We start from the raw sequence: 24,907 nt of genomic DNA on the forward strand, positions 1-24,907 counted from the left end.
ATGGCAGATGCCGTTTCATTCCAAATGGCTGTTGCTTTTGCCCTGCCAGAACCATACTTTCTTGCACCTTCTGATATTCGATTTTTTTTTTTTTTTTTTTCTTGTCATAAAATTTTCTGCATGGGAAGATTTGGTTTTCTTGAAAATGAAATAGTCTCAAAAACGTCTTTTTTTTTTTTTAACTTGGTAAATACATGCATCCCTAAACTCTTGAAATAAATACTACTTTCCTTTTTTACCTGCATTATAATATCTGATACTGAATGCAACTGTTTAGAAGCACAATAACAGAATGCTGTCTGATAATATACAATTTATTGAACTGTTCTTTCTTTTTCTCTCTCTCTACTATGTTATATGAGCATAAGAGCCAAAGCATCTAACACCAGCTTGATCACTTTGATAAAAAAAAAAAAAAAAACAATACGTGTGTATTGTGGGGAAAACTGACAGAGAAAACTGGAGTATAATTCAAAAGGAAAATAAATTTGCTGAAATATTGTAAAACACACTGGAAAAATTGGAGATCTGCTGTAATCACAAGCTGATAGTACTATTTGGGGAGATATTTTGTTCTTAAAGAGGGAGAATAGCCTTCATCCTCATGTACAGCTATTGTTGATTGTGTTTCTTTATTTTTCGTGTAATATGAGGGGTGATCATTTAATTCACGGGGTGCAATTCTTAATTGTCATCTGAATCTTGTGATGTCCCCTTCTCGAAATACTCTCCCTTGAACTTTACACGTTTGCCACCATTGTGCCTATGCATAAAATGCTTCTTGCAAGCCATTTAACGAAAGACTGAAGTGCTTCCGTTGTGCCTCTGTGAGCATCATTGGATGCAAAACATTTACCTTTCAGATGTGGAAACAGGAAGAAATCACATGGTGCTAAGTTCAGTGAATAAGGGGAACCTCGGCACCTATGGCAGTGATAACTGCCTCACAATATTAGCCATATGAGGCCCTGGTATTGTCTTGGAGAAACCACTTCACACCAGAAAGTTCAGTCACACCATAATATGACTGTCCTAACAAGACACACATCATATGCTTCATTTATCTTTTGAACTGTTTCTGATGAATTTTAGCCCTGCCTGACACAATAACAAATTGCGTATCATTGTTCAATCTGTATGTCTACATGATACTTTCTTCAAAAAAATTGTCAGTGACACATGGCTAAAAACTCTTCACACAACACTAGCTCAACAAGTACTAGCATGCACACACAGTCTGCTCAGTAGCAATCAGGGCGGGCGAGCGCCTATAGCGGCGGTTATGGAAAGTTCACACCGTAAACATAAAATCTTGTACTAGTCTGCAAATGAAATGATCACCCTCCCCTATACATTCTGTTCACTTTATAGCAATTCAGTGCTTTCAAGGTAAAAAAAATTTAAGTCTCCTGAAGGGAAAGTCTGAAAATCTGCTGTAAAGTTAGTGATATCTTCTACATGACTGCATGAATAGTTGAAAATGTAGCATAAGACTTTACAGTAAATTTGATTTACTAATATCTCTAGTGAGCTATATTTTCTGTGAAATGGTATGTAATAAATTGGTCTTATGGTTTAATTTTGTTACTGATTTAAATGTGATAGCCAGAAGAACACTGCTTATACATTTTAAGAATGAGGAAGGAATATACTGTGGGCCGACAAAACATTCCCATAAATGGGATAATGTGGAATCTTGTAAGGTTGATTTGTTTCTGTTTTGTAGGATCTTTTTTTCCTAGTATTGAAATGAAAGTACATTTTTCTTTGGAGGACGTTATTTGCAATGCTTTAAAAATGTTCTGAGTTTATTGCTTTTGCTGATTAAAATAAATTTTACTGTTCATGTGATGATTAGTGTTGGTCGTTAATTTTCATAGGTTTGCAGTAATTATGGTTACCAAGCTAACTGTTAAACTAATCTAAAGAATATTTTAAAAATTTTTTAGGATTATTGGGTTTCTTATCGGAGTCTGCATTGCATTTTTTGTAGTAATTGGAGATCTAGGTCCACCATTAGCATCTGAATTCCTAATGATAGAGGTAAGTGCATATAACCATGTACATTTTCTGCACACACACGTAATGTGCATAATGAATTTTCTCAGAGAATACTTACAGTAAACCCTCAATTTTTAAGGACTAATAGTAAGGATGTGTTAGTTATTATTGAATATCAGTTAAATTGAAAGGTTTTTTTTTTTTTATCATTTGCACCCCAATAATTTTAAATTTAAGCAGTTATTTTGTGTATATACACTGAGTTTGGTTTGTATTAGGAAAGCCACTTGTGTAGCAATGGAGTGGTCTATGATGGTGGTGAAAGCTTAAATTTGGCAACAGCTGATATAAGATTGTAGTTTACACACCTGGAAATCAATTTGAGCCTGTACAAGGAAGAATAGGTCAATGTTGATCTTTCTGACTTTGAACTTGGAATGATTGTGGGGGCAAGGTGTGCTGGTGTCTTGGCAACAACCAACATGGTTAAGTGCTCTCATTCTGACTGGCTCTACAGTGGTGGAACAACCAGCTAAAGGTCACATGTGGGACAGCCACATCTTGTTGACACCTGAAGTGAGCATCATGTATTTCTCTCGTAGCACAGCACTAGCCCAGCTAGTCATCCACTACAATGTAGAGATGGCAAGACCAATATCCATATGGACCTTGTGCTGGACATTAGCTTGTATAGGCTATGCCAGGCAATGGCTGTCACAGATATCAGCATCAACACTGGACCACCAGCATGTGGAAATCTCTCACCAGTTCTGATGAACCCTGTTTTCCAACTCTATCATATTGATAGTCATATCTGCATTTCGAGAAAGCAACATGGAGGCTATGGCACTTAGATGCACTGTTGCTATTTGGCAGGCTGGAGGCAGTGGGGACTGTTTTTGTGGTATGCCCTGGGGCATCTGATCACTATTAATCAATGGCTTGGTGGTATTGTCTACCTTTCTATTGTTGCTGACCAAGTACACCCCTTCATAATGGCAATGTATCTAGACGACTCTGGTGTCTATTAACAAGAGAACACTCCATTCTGCAAGATCAGGCAAGTTGCCAACTGATTTCAGGAACATGACAAAGTGTATTTAGTGTCTAACGGCACCAGGAGTTTCCCCCATCTCCGTGTTGCTTTCATTGAGGGTGTACCAGTTCACTGGGAAGGCCAGAGATTTAAGTGTATTGATTTTGTACATGTGTAGATGTGTAGTATTGTGTTCTGTTGTTAATCTGGCTGTTTATCCCCTGGACTCCTACTGAGGCCCAACATTGCCCATAGTTGGCCCCATGGAGGCAGACCAGGTACACCAGTATTTTTAGATAAGTACTCTGGCAGGTCCTGCCACCTAATTTCCTGAGATTTCACTGGCTAGAACCTATAAAAGGGGGGGGGGATAAATGCTCGAATCTAGTTAGGCTGAAAGAGGTTGCAAGTGTGTAGAGTTTGGCAATTAAAATTTTTTTCGTTGTTTGGGGGCATTCACTTTTCGCTGGCGATATAGGTAGAGAGGGGGAGAGACTGAAGGCTAGGGGGAAAAGACAGTAATATAGGGTCAATAGGGAAGGCGACCCCAGGTATATCAGTGGGGCATGCCCATGCCCCACCAGAGGGAAAAGAGGGTGTGGTGGGGGGCAGACAGACCATCCCCTCACCCCACCAGGGATGGGGAAAGAAAGTGGGCTGGGCAAGGGAGCCCCGCCCAGTTTGCCATAGCAGCAATTTGCAGTGCCCACCAGCAAGTGCAGTCCGATGCTGACTCGTGGTGTGGCCTAGTCCTCTTCTAGGTGTGTGGGTTCATCCTGGGAGTGACGACATCCTAGCTGGTGCCACTCCCATTGGTTCCTAGATCAATGCTGTTTCAGTGATAGTATTGGTGCTCCACTACCCCGGGGGTTCGCATCTGGTGAGTATGGGCTTGGCAAACCCAGGGTCCTGAGCTGGATATCATCATTCTTCTCTTTCTTGGTGATGCCTTTCTACTTCTCTCTCTCTCTCTCTCTCTCTCTCTCTCTCTCTCACACACACACAGGAGGGGGTAACTCGGGAATTTTTTTTTTTTTTTTTTTTGGCTGGTGCAGCATAATTCTCAGGCTTCCTTGTACCATATGGCTAATAATAATAGTAATAATAATTTATTCTGCTGCATATTACGCCATTTGTCCTTAGTATTTTGCCATCATTTCCTCTGTGTTGATGTTCAATATCAGTTTGCCTTTATTTATTTGTGGTTATCTATTCGTTGTGGATGGCTATTTCTGTTCGTTGTCTGTTGAAGACATCAAGTGCAAATCAGCTGAGGGCTTTGTATTCATCTTCTGAATCCAGTAGATGGTACTCTTGATTTTTCGGCAAGTATTGAATCTCAGTTTTAAGTCTACTTCTGTGTTCTTTGTAGCATTCACAGTCATGCATAATAAGTTGCCAGGTTTCAGGTTCTCCACAGGTGCATGTGGACTCTTCTATTATTCCGAGTTTTGCTTTAAATGGGCCGTGGCCCGTCAGGAGGAAGGGACCATGAGGGGGTCTTTTGGGTACATTTTTGCGACTATCAGTATGAAGCTTCTTGTAACTTTGGCAACATCTTCCGTGTTGCCAAATCTTCAACATGTGAGCGAGCCACTATTTGTTGTTTCTTTGTTGTCCGGCTGTTGGTTGGGTCCAAGGTAAATTCATAGATGGAGGCAGGCATATCCTTGGATAGTAAATACATGAGTCCACATCGTCACCTCGTGGTCCAGTGGAAGAGCTCCCGCCAGGACCTGCAGAGCATGGGTGCTCACCGTTTTGCAGGCCCTAGTTATAGTTAGAAGTATGTTTCTTTGGATAATGTCCAGCAGTCTTCTGTTCCGGCCTTCCTGAACCAGATTGGAGATCCGTAGGTAGCTGGGACGAATATTGTTTTATGATACAGGGACAGGGTCTTCCTGTTGAGTCGCCAGTCCCTGTGAAATACACTTGCTACAAGTGCTGCATAGTTTCTTAGTTTCTCTCTCAGGTAGGTGAGGTGTAAAGGCATTGGTTGAGCAGATTAAGTATCAAGTTCGGTATATATTCCACGGCTTTTTTGACCATCTCTGGTTCTATGAGATCTGGGCCGGGACATTTCATATTGCGCATTTGCAAGGCCGCGCCCTATAATTCATTGACTGTGAAGGGCGATTCTATTTCTTGGGTTCTATACGTTTGGTTTGCCTGGCATATTGCCTCTTGTTGTTCATTAAGGATATCTGGTGGTTCATGGATGATAGCACTAAGGATATTGGTGATCGATTCCTCCCACGTTTTAGTCAGGCTTCCGTTGGGCATCCTTATTACAGTGGCTACTTCTCCCCTGGAGAGCTTGTTTGTGGTGATTTTATACACCACGCCCCAGGGGTTCTCGTTCCCCGTCTTGGAGACCAGGTTTTCCCAAGAGGCTCGCTTGTTCTTTTTAATTTTTTCTGTATAGGCAGGCATTTCGCACCTCTTTGTATTATTGCTGTAGTACTGCTACCTCTGTTGGTGGCCATGTTCTCCACGCTCTTTGGAATTCCTTCCGCTTTGTCTGGACCTGTTTTCTCAATCTTTGCCATTCTGCAGTGCACCAAGGCATATTCCCGACTGAGGGGGTTTTCCTCTTCATCGCTGTCTCTGCTGCTTCAGTTATGATACTGGTGATTTTTCTCTTGGAGTGTATCTGGGTTTTTTATCTCACTATCCACCACGTGTATGACCAGTTCCTGCAGCGTTTTTTGCACCTTGCTGGGCAGTTGTACGCTGAAGAGTTCCCAGTCTGCCTTTTTGGATTGCAAATATGTTTGCCAATTGTCTGTTTGTAGTTACTTTTGTCATTGATCTTCTGATTTAGTAGGTTATTGTACGGTGATCCGATGTGGTCCAGGCATTTTGCACAGTCCATTCGGTCACGTGGCCTTCAATATTCCTTGTGGTCAGGGTGATATCAATTGTGGCTTCCCACAAGGTATTGCAGAAGGTTGGCAGGTTAAAGGGTTGTTTTTTGAGTGTGAGGATTGAATTAGCCAGGAATTCGTCCAGCCTTTGTCCATTTCTGGTTCCACGGCAGTCTGGTGTGGCACTGTGCCAAACAGGGAGCAGCAGTTTACATCTGCTCCTACAATTATTCTCTGTCCTGCTAGGGTTGTCTGGATGGATTGGAGATATGTGATAGTAAAGTCGATTTCCATGCCAGGCCTGCAGTACAATGAAATTGCGTAGAAGCTCCCAGTTGAGCTGATTATATGAGCGCATGCGGCCCAGGGCGTACAGAGCTGTGGTAATTTTTTTTTCTGCTATTTCCAGATTCCTCACTACCACTGCTGCCCACGGGGTATCTTCATCACTCTGTATGATTTTATAACTCATTGGGAATTTCCTGACCTGCTTTGTGTATATAGGGCTCCCGGATAAGGATGATGTCGGCATTTTCTTCATTGGATTTGTGGCGTACCTGATCAATTACTGCCCTGGCACGCTGCCCATTGATCTGGCGTATCTTTAGAACTTAGTAGTTATATTTCTTATGGTGTCCCCATAATCAATTCGTTTGAATACACTCTACTTTTTGGTACTTTGGGCATTTTGTATCCCGTATGGAGTGTGTGTGGTCCAACCTCAGGGATTTGCAATTGATGCATATATATGGGATCTTTCTCCTTGTCTGTGCAGTTTTTAAATTCATGCCCTTTCTCTGAGCAGTGGCCACATGTAGCTTCCTTCTGGTTGTAGGTATGGGAGGTGTGGCCATTATTGCAGCACCTATAGCACTTTATTACTGCCACATGATTCCTATACCTATGACTGCTCCACTCCACATAGATGATACTCTGTGTTCGTAGGATTTGCCAATCCTCAGGGGCAAGCTCTATGGCCCAATTACAGTTGCCACTGTTCTTTACTCTGGTTTTGTATTTTGGGATAACCAGCACTTTCCCATCCCGGTCTGGGAGTGCACTTTTTAGATTCTTCCTGTAGATCTTCTCCGTCAGAAGTTCAGGGGTCATATCCTGGTCCATGTTGAAGATAACCACTAGGGCCTTTTTCTCTTTGGAGGCTCTGCTGCAAGGCTCAGCGTAGGGATCTTGGTTTGTTATAATTCCTTCTGCTTCTTCTTTAGGTGCCTTCATAGCCAGGTGGGCAGGAGCAGCAGTGTGTAGCACATGCTTCTTGATTAGACCAGGGTTCGAGCCCGTGAGCCACCAAATACGGAGGATGAGGAAGTGTCAGGGAATGACCACCACATATCCCTGGAGCAATATGGCCTTAGTTGCTAATGCTCCTAAAACCAAATAACAACAGCTTCTTCCTTACTCTCAGTCTCTATTACTACCCCTGGATTTCTGGTCTTTCTTATGGCTTTTATTCTGGTTGTTCCGAATTCTTCTCTGAGGTTTTGGATTACTTTTTTCTTGATTTCCTCACTTGTACTGGTTTCTTCCCCTGTTTGTCTTAAAATGACTGTATTTGGCGTTGGCAGAAGTGTTTTCTTTTTAGCTTCTGTGGCCTTGCCCGTTCTCAGTATTTCTGTGGGTGTATTCCTCAGGGCTTGAGCATATGATGGGGTGCACTGTGGCATTTGATTGCCACCATCTTCATGTAGGGCTTCCAGGGTTGCCATCGTTCTCTGATAATTTGTATGTGTGTTCATTAGGAAGGTCTCCAGCTTATTCCATTGCAGGATTATTTCTTCACGGATGGATGAAGAGATCCTACTACTACTATTCTCCTTCATTATATTTTCAAGGGCCATACTCAGTAGGAGTGTTTGCTCTGGCACCAGTTCCCTGTGGGAGTGTCGGGTCCAGGATGGTTCCCTCTGGCATTTTATGCTGTTCTTCAAGCCCTCCCACTTGATAACTTGGTTGCTTGGCCTCACTTGTACTCCAGGTTTCCCGATCAAATTTCGGTAACATCGATTTTTGTATTTTTCTTCTTCGTGACCGATTTTGGGTCATTGGTCTCCTCTCTGTTCTTTCGGTTAGAGTTTGGTTGTGTCCCTTGTGTTGGTGGCGTGGCCTCAATTGTGCTTGGAGCACCAATCTATGTCTCTTCCATTCCATTCTCCATTTCCCTATGATTTCGGATTTGCGGGGCTCTCCAGTTTAGCAGGATGCAAGCTATACGGTGTCAAGTCCTCCACAAGAGCTGCAGGGTGCGATCAAGCACAAGTTCGTGCATCAATTTGGGGCAAGAAACGGGAGGATTTGAAAGTCGTCAGTCGTGGAAAATTTAAGCAAGTGGGGGGAAGGGAATACACAAAACATGATAGAATCAGTTGTAGCACAGTAGATGCTGCAAGGAAGACAATACAGGTCTTGGTTTTGCCATCTGTCTGCAAGGGAGAAGGTCAGTGAGAGAAAACCTGGTGAGAATTTCAAGGTCAGCAAAGTTGCCAGAATGTTCAAGCACGCTCAAGTCACAAGCAAATCTATCCACTGTCAGCACACAAAGGGTAACCCCTCCCCAGTCAAGGTCGCCGAGATACTTTCGTGGCAGTCAAGATAGTGACCACACTCTCCAATGCTATGTCTATGGTGGCATGGTGACTCGACCCACAGACAATAGCACCAGAAAAATAATGAAAATATCCCAGCGGAGAACCAAAAACATCAAAAATAAACTTACTCCCACGATAGTCCACACGACGAGGAATCCGTTGGTATGTGTTTTAAAGTTGTTAACTTATTGTTAACATTAATTTTTAAAAGCAAAAGTCTGGAGCAGTAAACATGTGTGACTAACCAAGTAGGCAGACAACAGCGCCCCTTCAGGAACATGATAGTGAATTTTACATCCTCCCATGGCTGCCCAACTCACTTATCTAAATCCAATTGAGTGTTTGAAACCTGCCAAAAAAGGACAAGTGCTGCTACGATCATCTACCTGACAAGGTGATATAATATCATTATAATGTGATATATATATTATAATATAATGTGATATAATGATATCATTATGAGATATATATATCTCATAAGGTATCTCATAATGTATCACAATATATATCTCATATCATTGAGATATATATATATATATTATAATATAATGTGATATAATGATATAACATCCTATTAGCATTACTGGACACATTATGCAATACATGGGTAGCATTACACAGGACACCTTGTGGAGTTCATGTCAAGGCATGTCTGGCCAGGTGTTACAGTAAAAAGATGGTCCTATGAGGTATTACTAATTCAAAGTCAACTCTGTGTATATGTGTGTAGTAGGAGCACTGAAATAAAAGTAAACAATAAAAAAAACAGCTTTTATTTATGTTGTCATTATTGGTTGATATGTAGTACATAATTAGTAAAATCAATAGCAGATTATTTCTTGTGGTTACTGGAAAAACTGTGTTCGGAGTCAGAGCTAAAAAAGCCAAAGTTGAGATATGGTGAATTCTCCAAGTCAGTCTCCTTAAGCTTAGGCTTGCTTTTTACAGTATCTGAAATTTTTTTTTTTTTTTTTTTTTTTCTTCTCTTCTCGTACTATGTCAGATTCCTTGCAGATGCAGTAACAGACACATCAGTGATTATCTTCTCTAGCGGATTTAATTTTTGTGTGCAAAGATGTACAAGTTTTTCTTTTAACCAGTTTTTTTAGGGACCACGATGATACACTGTAAGTGAGGTTATAATAAAGTAAATGGGGCATGATATTACATCAAACTTTGCCATGAACAGACTGGAATGCTTACTGTCAGCTGTGTGAGTTTCCAGATGGTGGTGTTCCAGCGAGTCTGCAAGACATGGTACAGTTAGGTAATTACAATTTTTCATTCCTGCTTGGGATCATAGTGACATTGTTTTTTTGCTAATTTTCTTTTGCAGCTGTTAATTCATTCCTGCACAGTTAACTTCCAAGTCTAGGGGAAGGGTCCCAGCTAGGACCTGGAATGCCTGGGTGCTAACCGTGGGGCAAGCCCGTGTGATAGCATTAGCATTAGCAGAGGCATATGATGCAAGAAAGCAATCTTATTCAGCATCAGCCAAAAAAAAAAAAAAAAAAAAAAAACCCACTCCCATTTCACCCCTCCGTTCATTCGAAATACCTGTCCAGTTGAGCCTTAAATTTGTTTAGGCTATCAACTTCAACAACAAGTGATGGAAGTCGGTTCCACCAACCAACCACCCGCTGGCCAAAGGCAAATTTCCACACATCTATCCGACATCCGTCCTTCCTCAATTTGAATTTATGCCCTCTGAGGTGATTATTCTGAGCAAGATGAAGAATCCCATTGGCATTGAGCATGCTCAAACCATTCAAAGCCTTATACACCTCTATCAGATCACCTTGCCGGTGCCTAGTCTCCAGACTCTGTAATTTGCAAAACTTAAGCCTTTCTTCGTAAGAGCAACCCTTTGTTCCATTCACTAATCTTGTTGCCCTTCTCTGTACCCATACCAGCAGCTCTACATCCTTCTTGAAATGAGGCCTCCAGACCTGTATACAGTACTCAAGATGTGGTTATACAAGGGAATTGCCTTATACAAGGGAATAATCACCTCCTTATCCCTGCTAGAAAAATTCCTGTATATCATTGACAAGACACCATGAGCTACTCTTGCAGCTCGTCTGCACTACTCAGAGAACTTCATATCTGCCTGCACAATTACCCCCAGGTCCTTTTCATTCTACACCACTGTCAGTGTAGTACTGCAGAATTGATACGTTGCTCTGGGGTTACTGTTTCCCATATGTAGTACTTTACATTTGTCAATGTTAAACTTCATTTGCCACCTCTCAGCCCATCTGTTCAACCTTTCCAGATCCTGTTGCAGCAGCATAGCGTCAGTAGTGTCCTTAACAACCCTGCCAACCTTTGTATCATCTGCAAACTTGGACATTAAACTTGATATCCCATCATCAGTATCATTCATAAACACCGAAAACAACAATGGACCCAACACTGAACCCTGAGGAACTCCACTAATAACATTAGTCCACGTTGAGCAGTGTCCATTGATTACCACTCTCTGTCTTCTGCCACTCAACCATCCCCTTATCCATAGCAGCAATTTGCCTCCAATGCCACACTGCTCCAATTTGTGCAGCAGTCTTCCATGTGCAACAGTATCAAAAGCCTTTCTAAGATCCAAATATATCATATCAAAGTTATTCCCTGCATCCAGTTCTTTTGTGACTACATCATAGTATCCAATCAAATTGGTCAGGCAAGACCTGCCCTTAACAAAACCATGCTGCGTCTGAGCTATAACTGAATTCTTGTCTAGATGATCCTGCAGTGCTTCTTTAACCAGTGCCTCCATTAACTTACCTGGAACAGAAGTTAAACTAACAGGTCGATAATTACTTGTGTCAGCCTTTGATCCTCCTTTGTGAATTGGGGTTACATTTGCACAGCTCCAGTCTATGGGTACCTCCCCTGAGACCAAAGAAGCTCTCATAATTATGGCTAGGGGTTTGCTTACTTCCTTTGCTGCCTCCTTTAATATAACTGGATAGATCCCATCCACCCCAGGTGCCTTTTTTATGTTTATCCTCAACAATCTCTCCTCCACTTTCCTCTCAGTTATTACAAAATCATCCAGCTCACTGCCAATGTTTACTTTACTACATCATTCTCCTTCCTGAATAACTCCTCATGCGTGAATGTAGATGCAAAATACTCGTTTAGATTGTTAGCCACCTGAGCAGGATCCTCAACTGTTGAACCATCAATATCCAGTGGACCAATCTGATTCATCCCTTTCCTTCTCGAGTTTAAATATGTAAAGAACTCTTTTCTGTTTTTCTTTGCATCCTTTGCCAAGGATTTTTCGTAGTCTGCCTTTGCCTGCCTAATCTCCTTTGTGACTTGGTTACAGACCAACTTATATCTATCATAGGCTTCCATGTCACCCATTAATTTGTATGTATCCCATGCATTTTTCTTCTCTGCCACATGCCTCATTAGTTCATCTGACAACCATTTAGGCCTAAACCTTGAGCAATATTTCTTAGTTGGTATGTAAAGCCTGGTAGCCTCCAAGATTAGTTCCTTGAATGCTTCCCATTTTGAGTTTGCTGTTGGTAACATCATCAGTTGGTCCCACTGTATAGAATTTAAATACTGTCTCAGACCATCATAGTTGCCTTTACGAAAACAAAAACCCTTCCCTTTACCTCTGATGGTAGTTACCTCCTTGAGTAAATCCCACTTCAACACACTGTGATCACTGCCACCTAGTGGTTCATTTATCTGCAGATTCTTAATGCATGAAGAATCACTACTGATAATCAGATCAAGAGTATTGCTCCCTCTTGTTGCCTCACGAACATGCTGATGTAGAAAACAATCATCCAATAAATCCACAAAAGCCTTGCTAGTGTGCGAGTGACCAACCCACAAATTCCAGTCAATATCTGGGAAATTAAAATCCCCCATTATAAGACTCTCTGATTTACTGGCCCACTCTATTTCCCTGTACAATATCTTATTATACCTCATCAGAGTCATTAGGCCTATAGCACACTCCTACTCTCAATTTTGATTTCCCTATGCTTATGTCACACCAAACTGACTCGACACTGCCCTGTCCATCGATGTCGACTGGCTTCACTTCCTTGGACCTTATGTGTTTCTTAATTAATAGCATAACCCCTCCTCCCCTCCTGTCCTGTCTATCCTTTCTATACACATTGTATTCCCCAAATTCCAGTTCCCGCATTACTTATATCTGTGTGACACCACGTCTCTGATATCCCAACAATATCTGCCTTTGATGTTTTGAGCAATACCTCAAATTCATCAAATTTATTTACCAAACTCCTAGCATTGGTGTACACACAGGTATACATGCACCTGTTTCTATTCTTAGCTACCCTAACACAACCCATGTGTTTACTTGTACCGCAATGACTCCCAGCAGTCTCTGAAATATCCTGCATCTTGTTTTTCAGGCTTCTGCTCATTTCAATAGAAGCAGTGCAAGAATCACTTCCACCTCTGCCAGTGGCTACTGTTAATCTGTTAGTCCTTGTATCCCCCCAACTAGCAGTTTTCCGACCCACCTAACACTGCATAGGTAGTAACATTGTCCTTTGGAGGGATTGGAGTTTTTGACTAGTGCTGCTTTATGGCACCAGCAGCATAGGAGACAATTGGGAGAAAAATTTCATTGTGGAGCAAAGTGTTTTGTCTTGGAAACCTCAGTCTGAGCACATGATCCTTTTAGCATTGCAACGTATTTCATAATTTTGGTGCTGAGATAGTTTACGCGAATGCTGCAAGTGTGTTTTTTTTTTTTTTTTTTTTTGTCGATAATAATACTGAGGTATTTCATATCTGTGACTTGCCCAATAGGGGAATTTCCAAATTTTAATTATCAGTAATATCTTGATATTTAGGTTGCACTTGAGAAGAATTGCTTTGGTCTTTATAGGGGAAATTGTCAGTTTGTTCTTCAGAGACAGTCAGGACAAGATCATCTGCAAAGGCGATGCAGGCTACCCTGCCCAGATCCTGAGAAAGGAATTCATCTAGGACAACTAACCACGGGAAGGGTCCAATTACAGATCCCTGTGAATAGCCTCTAGTGATAGTATGGGTAGAATAGTAATGGAGGCATGTGATACAAGCATATCAGCTTATGTGGCATCAGCCCAAAAAAAAACAATTTCACACATCCATCCCTCTAAAGGTTTGTCCAGTTCCTACTTGAATTTATTTAAGCTATCAACTTCCACAACAACAGATGGAAGTTTGTTCCAGCAATTAACCACCTGCTGGCTAAAGGCAAATTTCCACACATCTATTCTACAGCTGTCTTTCCTCAATTTGAATTTATGCCCCCTCAGGTTCCTAATCTGAGCAAATGGAAGAATCCCATTAGAATTCAGTGGGTTCAACCCATTCAAGGCTTTATACACCTCTATCAGATCACCTCGCCAGTGCCTAGTCTCCAGACACTGTAATTTGCAAAACTTAAGCCTTTCTTCGTAAGAGCAACCCTTTGTTCCATTCACTAATCTTGTTGCCCTTCTCTGTACTCGTTTCATCAGCTCTACATCTTTCTTGAAATGAGGCCTCCAGATCTGTATACAGTACTCAAGGCGTGGCCTGACCATTGCCTTATACAAGGGAATAATCACCTCCTTATCCCTGTAGAAAAATTCCTGTATATCATTGACAAGACACCATGAGCTACTCTTGCAGCCCATCTGCACTGCTCAGAGAACTCATATCTGCCTGCACAATTTACCCCCAGGTCCATTTCATTCTCTACCACTGTCAGTGTAGTACTGCAGAGTTGATACGTTGCTCTGGGGTTACTGTTTCCCATATGTAGTACTTTACATTTGTCAATGTTAAACTTCATTTGCCACCTCTCAGCCCATCTGCTCAACCTTTCCAGATCCTGTTGCAGCAGCATAGCATCAGTGGTGTCCTTAACAACCCTGCCAACCTTTGTATCGTCTTCAAACTTGGACATTAAGTTTGATATACCATCATCAATATTATTTATAAATACAGAACACAATAATGGACCCAACACTGAACCCTGAGGGACTCCACTAATAACATTAGTCCACGATGAGCAGTCTATTGATTACCACTCTCTGTCTTCTCCCCCTCAACCATCCCTTTATTCATAGCAGCAATTTTCCTCCAATGCCACACTGCTCCAATTTGTGCAGCAGTTTTCCATGTGCAACAGTATCAAAAGCCTTTCTAAGATCCAAGTATATAATATCAAAGTTATTCCCTGCATCCAGTTCTTTTGTGACTGCATCATAGTATCCAATTTGATTGGATACTGCGATGCTGTGTCTGAGCTATAACTGAAGTCTTGTCTAGATGATCCTGCATTGCTTCTTTAACCAGTGCTTCCATTAATTTTCCTGGAACAGAAATTAAACTCACAGGTCTATAGTTACTTGTATTGCCCTTTGATCCTCCTTTGTGAATTGGGGTCACATTTGCACTTCTCCAGTCTATGGGTACCTCCCCTGAGTCCAAGGAAGCTCTCATAATTATGGCTAAGGGTTTGCTTACTTCCTTTGCTGCATCCTTTAATATAACTGGATAGATCCCATCCACCCCAGGTGCCTTTCTTGTGTTTATCTTCAACATTTTCTCCTCCACTTTACTCTCAGTTATTACAAGATTATCTAGCTTACTGCCAGAGTTGAATACACTTCTGGCATTCCCCTTGCTAAATAACTTATTTTTGAATCTCGATGCAAAATATTCATTTAGTTTATTAGCTACCTGAGCAGGATCAACAGTTGAACCATTGATATCAAGTGGAGCAATCTGATTCATCCCCTTTCCTTCTAGAGTTTACATAAGTAAAGAACTCTTTACTGTTTTCCTTTGCATCCCTTGCCAAAGATTTCTCGTAATCTGCCTTTGCCTGCCTAACCTCCTTTGTAACTTGGTTACAGATAAACTTATATCTCTCATAGGCTTCTGTGTCACATGTTAATTTATATGTATCCCATGCATTTTTCTTCTCTGCCATATGTCTCATCAGTTCATCTGACATCCATCATCATCAGCCATTTTCAATCCACTGCAGGATGAAGGCCTCTCCAGCAACTTTCCAGTTCCTTCTGTTTTGAGCACTGGCCATCCATTTACAACCCAAAAACTCATGAATTTCATCTATCCCTCTCCGCCTTTGTCTTCCAGGTTTTCTTCTAGCTCCTCTTGTGTACCATTCTGTTATTTTCTTAGTCCATCTTTCATCATGTCTTCGAGTTATGTGTCCTAACCAAGACCATTTTAGTTCTTTAGTTTTGATAAGAATGTCCTTTACTTGAGTTTGCTGCCTAATCCATGTGTTTCTCTTCTTATCTAACAGTCTGATTCCCAATATAATTCGTTCCATTCTTCGCTGTGTAGTTCTTAGCTTCTCTTCCATTCTTTTGGTGAGTGCCCAAGTTTCACTTCTATAAGTCATGGTGGGGAGTATACATTGATTCATTATTTTACGTTTCAGACAGACTGGGATATTGCTCTTCAGTATGTGACTATATTTCCTGAATGCTATCCATCTAAAATTTATTCTTCTCTTGACTTCCAGCCATTTATCATTATTACAGCTAATAACTTGTCCCAGATAAGTATGTGACTCCACATTTTCAATTACTGCTCCTTCAATCATTATTTCCCTTTCCGTGGCATACTTGTTCATCATTACTTTTGTTTTAGCCATATTCATCTTTAGTCCAAAATCCTTACTAACTGTGCATAACTGATTAAGATTTAACTCTAATTCTTTGGGATCGTTTCTTATGACCACAATGTCATCTGCAAATCGTAAGTGCTTTAGGTACTCTCCGTTCACATTGACTCCTTTCTGCGACCAGTCTAATCTTCTGAAAGCTTCCTCAAGGGCAGCAGTAAACATCTTCGGAGATATTGTGTCCTTGTCGAACTCATTTCTCAATTTTAAATTTCCTGCTGTCTTTGTCTAGTCTAATAAAGGATGTAGCACTCTCATATATTTTCTTCAAAATCATAATATATGGAGTATCTATGCCTTGTCTTTCCAGTGCCCGAAACATTGCCTTATGCTGTATGGAGTCAAATGCCTTTTCATAATCCACAAATGCCAGGCGTAATGGTGTTTTATATTCATTTGCTTTCTCCATTAGCTGTGATATTACGTGAAGGTGATCCATAGTTGAGAATCCTGTCCTAAAGCCAGCTTGCTCTTTCGGTTGATTCTCATCAAGTATTCTTTCTAATCTGTTAGTAATGACCCTTCTGAACAACTTGTAGATGTGGGATAACAAGCTAATTGGTCTATAATTTCCAATTTCTGATTTATCTCCTTTCTTATGCAGCAAAACTATGATTGCATTATTCCACTGCTTAGGCGTCACACCTTTTCTAATGCACTTTGTGAAGAGCCTTGCCAGTTTTTGTATTATGTCTCTTCCTCCCAATTTTAACAACTCTACAGTACCTTCATCTTCCCCCGGGGCTTTCCGATTCTTCATTTTCTTCAATGCATGTTCTACCTCATCAGGAAGAATATCGGGTATGTTATATGTGTTGCTACTTTGCAATCCATCCACTGCTGGTGTCATTCCCTCGCTCCTTGTATAATTCTCTATAATAGTCTTTTGCTATTTGAATTATGCCTTCTCTGCTGTTTATAAGTACACCATTGTTATTCTTCAGTTTCAGTATCATTTGTCTTTCTGTACTACTGCTCATGGCTGCTGATTTAAATCCTTTGTTTTCCCTTAATGCTTGTTCTACTTTTCTTGGGTTAAATCTTATGTCCTCTCTGAGTCTCTTTCTAATGGCTTTGTATAACTCAGTATACTCAATTTTCTCCCTGTCAGTGTTTTTCTTGCTCTTCATTTGTCGTCTTTGGTTCATCACGACAAGTGTTTCTTGACTAATTTTTTCTTCTTTGGATTTCTGTTTCCCTATAGGTTTCTTGGGCTTTATCACTTTCAGAAAGTTGTAATATTCCTGACATCCATTTAGGCCTAAACCTTGAACAATATTTCTTAGTTGGTATGTAAAGCCTAGTAGCTTCAAGATAAGTTCTTTGTATGCTTCCCATTTTGAGTTTGCTGTTGGTAACATCATCAGTTGGTCCCACTGTATAGATTTTAAATACTGTCTCAGACAATCGTAGTCGCCTTTACGAAAGCAATAACCCTTCCCTTTATTCCTGATGGTAGTTACCTCTTTGAGTAAATCCCATTTCAGCACACTGATCACTGCCACCTAGTGGTTCCTTAATGCATGGAGAATCACTACTGATAATCAAATCAAGTGTATTACTCCCTTTAGTTGCCTCCCAAACATGCTGATGTAGAAAACAATCATCCAATAAATCCACAAAAGCCTTGCTAGTGTGTGAGTGACCAACCCACAAATTCCAGTCAATATCTGGGAAATTAAAATCCCCCATGATAAGACTCTGATTTACTGGCCCACTCTATTTCCCTGTACAATTTCTTATTATATTCATCAGAGTCATTAGGCCTATAGCACACTCCTACTCTCAATTTTGATCTCCCAATGCTTATGTCACACCAAACTGACTCAACACTGCACTGTCCAGTGAAGTCGAGTGGCTTCACTTCCTTGGATTTTATGTGTTTCTTAACTAATAACATAACCCCTCCTCCCTTCCTATCCTGTCTATCCTTTCTGTATACGTACTCCCCAAATTCCAGTTCTGCATTCCTTATATCTGTGTGACACCACGTCTCTGATATCCCAATAATATCCGCCTTTGATGCTTTGAGCAATACCTCAAATTCATCAAATTTCTTTACCAAACTCCTACATTGGTGTACCCGCAAATACATGCACTTGTTCTTTTTCTTAGCTACCCTAACACAACCCATGTGTTTACTTGTACCGCAGTGACTCCCAGCAGTCTCTGAAATATCCTGCTTCTTGTTTTCCAAGCTTCTGCTCATTCCAATAGAAGCAGTGCAAGAATCACTTTCACCTCTGCCAGTGGCTACTGTTAATCTATTAGTCCATGAACCCCCCCAAGCTAGCAGTTTTCCGACCCACCTAACGCTGCCTCGATAGCATCAGGAAATATTCTTGCACGCTTTCTATATAAGTGTATCCCATCCCTGTAGAAGCAGTCCCTTCTGTTAACAAGTACAGACCAGGCTGAAAAAAATTCTACCCCTTGAGCCTTGCACAATCCTTCCACGGCTGAATTGATCAACAAGGCTCTCATCATATACTCCCTCCTATCGTGTTTTGGCAAAATTGCAGACACTTTCAAATTCAACCTTAATTCACGGCTTTTTTCCAACTGTGACCCGTACTTGTTAAGTAATTCTGCGGGTCTCCTACTCTTAATATCATTAGTGCCAACGTGTACAACTATATCACCTTTTGTGCCCTTAAAAGATGATATCAGCTCTACAATGTCATCAACCTTTGCCCCTGGCAGACATACCCTGGTCCTGTTCCACCTATCCTTTTTACAAAGCAAGATCCCCGTTTCCCTGAAAATAGAGTCAATAACAACTGCTAGTTCCTGTGGGACCGGTGCATTCTGCCTTGGGGGTTGCAGCTGTGTTATGTGATGACCAAGTGCAAGCTCTGGCATTGATGTGGGCAGCTGAGAGCCTGATGGGCCCCTCACTTTAGATCCTTCGAGGGCATCCATCCTGTCCTTCAAGCTCTCATATAGGCCCATAAAAATGCTGAGTTGTCGCCTGATTTTGTTACACTCCTTGCATTGTGCACGCACACAAAGACATCCCCCATGGCAATATCATGTCCCGTACCCGATTTCCCCACAAACATCATTCGAGCAGTGCATTTTAAAAGGCTGTGATTCAGAGGGCAATAGTCCACCTCAGTTCTCCTCTGAGCCGCAGCACTCACATTAGCTTGAGCCTTTTGTTTTGCTGCTCTGGTCTGAGTCATGATTTAATTTCAATTTCAGTACAAATTTATAACCCTAAACTTGTATTCCAACACAGTTATAATGCTATATATATTTTTCAGTATCAAATATTATCTAAGAGTTCCATTTATATAACTTCCATATCAAGTTATGTATTAATTAATTAGTTACATTTGTAATCTAAGTCGTTATATGTATTTAGTTAAAAGTACAATTTAATTGACAACAAAGTTTAACAAAATTTAGATTTTGCTGATTAATTGACTATATTATATTATATACTATACTATATATACTATACTATACTAACACTATCTAGTTCGGGATATAACGTTGTATCGTATAACAATGGCACAAGTTACGAACGGTAAATTTATGGACACTTAAGTATTAATTAACTTCCAAATCTCGCTGTCTCAATTCAGAATAAACTAACGATCCTGACTAGGTCTATAAGCTACTTATCGAAAATAATTTGATGTATCAATTGGTCAATAAAACGTCCAAATATGGCTAAAAAACTTCTCGTTCAGCGGAGCTGCAACTTGTAATACGTGGATATGATACCCTTACCGATACATTTATGCAATTACAAGGCCAAGTAAAGAATAAATACACCAGATTAATCAGAAAATCAAAAATAATGCTGTACTACTAAATTTAAATCAAAAGTTTTAGAAAAACAATAATTTAAAATCAATAAATAAGAAAATCCACTTAGCGGCTTTGAACACGTCTGGCTCCCACTAGCCTCTTCAGCAGACTGATTTTTCTATACCGCCTTCTGGGCATGTGAACTAATAAAATAACATATCCCCAAATTGTGGGTATTGGTGATATTATAGATATCATCTATATGTTGACATGATCCCTGGCTGTCTCCATGTGCCAGGAATGTTTGCTAACTAATGGTAGTATATGCTGTGCTGGAAATTACCTGTACAGTATTGCAAGATAATGGGATTACCACAAAGGCTGGCTGGGACCACCTTCTTTAATAAATTAAAAAAAAAAAAAATGTAGGCAGAGGTGTCAACAATGGTCAAGTCAACATGTGCACTGAAGAGGCCACCCCTAGGCATATCCACAAGAGTGTCTGCTGGCTGGTGTGCTCAGAAATGTTTCTATGGTTGTAGTCTGCCTCTAATTAAGCGATCGTAAGCTGTCTGTTGTCAAGGGCAGCACATGTTCATTGCCATTCATCTCGACTCTCAACCAGTGATTGTATCCCTGTCTTATGTTGGGTGGTTGTGTCCATCTTCAGGCCATTCTGCCACACCTTCACTACAGCAGTTCTCGGACAGCTGACAGTGCCTGCGGATGATGATATGCTTTCCCTGCCTTCCAGCAATTGCAAATCATTCCCCTTTTAAACTCCATTAGGTCCTTCCCTTTCTCCCCCATTCACAGGCTTCGTACCAAAAAAATGACCACCACCACTCATGCCATCACTATATGTGCTGGGCTGGTCAGTGACATCACTCCTACTGCTGTGGGATGCGTCCACTCAGAGATAGGGGCGGTCACAATGTTTTGTGTTTGTTGAAATAAATAATCCCTTACATGGTTAAAAAAAAAAAAAAAAAAAAAAAAAAAAAAAACATAAGTTTAAGTGAACTTTTGTATTATGCCAGGCCTGTCATTTTTCAGTGTTTCTGTTATTGCAGAAGATGATTAAATGTATTTATCAAGTATCAAATGGCAATGTACGTTAAAGAATATATTAAACAACACCTCTTGAGTATTTGACAAATTTTAAAATAAAAATACATTAATTATAAAATAGTTTGTCTTCAATGTTATCTTTTCATATAGGTATTTGATGAATCTTATATTGTTTCCTCACCAAGTAATAATGTTGATTTCAAAAATTATTTAATTTGTTTTGTTATAATATAAATTGCTAATACTGATCATCCTCACAGTTAACTGAGGTTTTTAATTTTTTTTTTTTTTTTTGCATGTGTATGCATAATCAGAATACTCCCAACTTGAGAGCTGAAGTTCTGGTATTTTTAGGAGTATTTGTGGCCTTACCACTTGGTATGCTGAGGAAAGTGGACAGTTTGACTAGCTTAAGTGCTTTATCATTAGCATTTTACGTGTGTTTAGTTCTGAAGGTAAGTTTTTTGCTTCTGTACCGAGTAGAATATTATCATTTTTTTTTTGTTTAATTTAAAATTGAAATCTATTCTTTCCTTATTGAAGACAGTACTAATAACTGCTACAAAGAAGAGAATTTTGCATTAACTAACTTGCTAGATGACCTCATCTAGTGCAATACCACAACTTTACTTATTGGAGGCTTGAAGTGGTGAAACCCATGATTAGTTTCCAGAACAAAACGCCGACCGGGCTAGCCGAGTGGGTAAAGTACCTGCCCGGCAACCCAAAGGTCGCGGGTTCGATTCCCGCCTCGGGCTTGGATCAAATTACTGCAAAAACCTTGGGAGGTGCAATGTGGCCACAGAAGCCGATGCGCCAACAACTACCAAATCAAAAAAAAAAAAAAAAAAAACCAGAACAAAACTCCAGCATCCCCATCTCTTCCATTGTACAGAATGAGTGATGTCTTTTGAGGGTATTGGGATCATGGTGAAATCCTGTATTCCTTAAATTTCGAGATATTACTCAAATGGTTTTCGTATGTCAGTTGCTAGATAGTCCACTGGACTGAACCTATTGGTAACTCTCTAGAAGGCATCTGGATCAGCTAGTGTATACTCTTGCTGCTTCTGCTCCACAAGTTAGTGACTAGTGTCCAAATAGTGTGTATGCTGGGGAAGCATTGTTGGGGCCACATTATATACACATACCATTAAGAAAATATAGTCCAGTGGACTATCTAGTTCCATGGTCATCAGCCTGGTCCCTACCGCCCGCTAGTGGGCGATTCAAGCTTTCGTGGTGGGCGGTGGGGGTTTTTGTCCATTGTTACGAATTTTGTTGACGCCTCCATAGCCAGGTGGGCAGGAGCAGCAGTGCATAGCACATGCTTCTTGATTAGACCGGGGTTCGAGCCCATGTCCACCAAATATGGGGGATGTGGAAAGGTCAGAGAATGACCACCGCATATCCCTGGAGCAATATGGCCTTCATTGCTAATGCTCCTAAAAACCGAATAACAAACAAATTTTGTTCTTCCTCCATATATCAGATACATTGCTAACAACTTCAAGTTTGACTTTTTAAAATATGCTTTTGCAATTTACTTTTGAATTCCATCTCTAAACTTTGAATATAGATAATAATTCACCGGACACTTCTCGAATTTAACCCCAGGGGCTCACATTTGGTGAGTATGGATTTGGCACACCCAGGGTCCCAAGCTGGATATCATCATTCTTCTTTCTTTGATTCCCTTCTACTTCTGACTCTTTTTTTCTCTCTCTCTCTCTCTCTCTCTCTCTCTCTCTCTCTCTCTCTCTCTCTCTCTCTCAGGGTAATTCAGAATTTTTTTTTTGCTGGTGCAGCATAAACCTTAGGATTCCTTGCACCATATAGCTAATAATTTAGATAGTTTTTGTAGATTACTACTTAATATACGTAAAACCATTATTTCGTTCGAATCTTGCAGCCATTGTTTTTGTATAGAGTAGTAGGGAATTCAAATTTTTAATTGTGGTAACTAGGTAGCTCTAACGTATAATTATATAGCGTAATACACATCACTGCATTTTAGGATTCTGTTAGATAGCGTAGTATTGACAATTAATTAAATTTATCGATCTTATTAATTTACAATATCATGCCCCAGACTAGAGCAGCAAAGCAACGGGCACAAAGTGGCAGGGGTGCTGTGAATTGGGGGAGAACTGAGGGGGGGCGGTTCTCCAATGCATCACAGCCTATAAAAATGTGCAACTAGTGAAATGTTTGCCGAACTCTCTGGAACAGAACATGATCTAGCAAAGGAAGATGCCTGTGTGTGCCATGTGCAGTGTGTCTAGAAATTAGGCATCAACTCAGCATTCTACTGGGCATCTATGAGAGCTTGAGGTTTAGGGTAGATGCCCTCGAAGAAATTAATGAGGGACCCATCAAGCTCTCAGCTGCCCAACTCAACGCCAAAGCTCACTCCTGGGCATCAGGCTGTTGTTGTTGTTATTTGGTTTTTAGGAGCATTAGCAACTAAGGCCATATTGCTCCAAAGGGTATCAGACAACACAGCGGCAATCTCCAAGGCAGAATGCACTGGTCCCAAAGGAACTAGTTATTGTTGGTGACTCTATTGAACAGGACCAGGATATGTCTGCCAGGGGCAAAAGTTGATGATGTTGTAAATCATATATCATCTTTTAAGGGCACAAAAGATGTTATTGTTGTATACGTTGACATTAAGAGTAGGAGATCTGCAGATTTACTTAACAAGTACAGGTCAATGTTGGAAAAAAGTCAAGTCAGGGTTAAATTTGAAAGTGTCTGCAATTCTGCCCAGACACGATAGGAGGGAGTACATGATGAGAGCCTTGTCAATCAATTCGGCCCTGGAGGGAATGTGCAAGGCTCAAGGGGTAGAATTTTTTTCAGCGTGGTCTGTGCTTGTTAACAGGAGAGACTGCTTCTACAGGGATGGGATACACTTAAATAGAAAGGGTGCAAGACTATTTGCTGATGCTATCGAGGCAGCATTAGGTGGGTCGGAAAACTGCTAGCTTGGGGGGGGATTCACAAACTAAAAGGTTAAAAGTAGCGGCATCCAGAGGTGAAGGTGATTCTTGCACAACTTCTATTAGAATAAGTAGCAACCTGGAGCAAGGGTTGCTGTGGGTTTCAGGGACTGATGGCAGTTATCGTGAAACAGGTGGGTATATGGGATGCTTCAGGGTAATTAGGAATAGGTGCATGTATGCTTGCATGTATACCAATGCTAGAAGTATAGTAAATAAATTTGATGAATTTGAAGTGTTGGTCAAGACATCAAAGGCAATATTGGGATATCAGAGACGTGGTGTCACACTGATATTAGGAATGCAGAATCGGAATTTGGGGAGTAGAATGTGTATAGACAGGATAGGAAGGGAGGTGTCATGTTGTTAATTAAGAAAAACATAAAATCAAAAGAAGTGCATCCAGTTGATATAGATGAACAGTGGACTGTTGTCAGTTTGGTGTGACATAAGCACTGCGAAAGCAAAATAAGAGTAGGAGTGTGTTATAGGCCTAATGACTCAAATCAGTACAATGAACAATTGTACAGAGAAATAGTGGGCTAGTAAATCAGAATGTCTTATAATGGGGGATTTTAACTTCCCAGATATTGACTGGAACTTGTTGGTTGGTCACACACACTACTAAGACTTTTGTGGATTTATTGGATGATTGTTTTCTGCTGCAGCATGTTCGAGAGGCAATACTCTTGATCTGGTTATCAGCAGTGATCATTAGTGTATTAAGAATTTGCAGATAAAGGAACCACTAGGTGGCAGTGATCACAGTGTACTGATGTGGGATTTACTTAAAGATGTAATTACCATCGGGTAAAGGAAAGGGTTTTTGCTCCATAAAGGTGAGTACAGTGGTCTCACAGTTTTTA

The 24,907-nt window shown here is 40.6% G+C and overlaps 1 protein-coding gene across 1 annotated transcript in view; it reads left to right on the plus strand.

The window, feature by feature from the left end:
- Positions 1-24,907, plus strand: part of LOC150082984 (uncharacterized) — a 201,443-nt gene that overhangs the window by 76,408 nt on the left and 100,128 nt on the right. The window contains exons 5-6 of the mRNA XM_090377713.1: positions 1,950-2,043; positions 21,351-21,491. Coding sequence (XP_090233839.1) covers positions 1,950-2,043; positions 21,351-21,491 — 235 coding nt within the window. The remainder of the gene's footprint in view (positions 1-1,949; positions 2,044-21,350; positions 21,492-24,907) is intronic.

Source organism: Mastigoproctus giganteus, chromosome 7 (genome assembly GCF_048544385.1).
Source record: "Mastigoproctus giganteus isolate SK-2022 chromosome 7, ASM4854438v1, whole genome shotgun sequence".
In the NCBI taxonomy this organism is placed as follows: Eukaryota; Metazoa; Arthropoda; class Arachnida; order Uropygi; family Thelyphonidae; genus Mastigoproctus; species Mastigoproctus giganteus.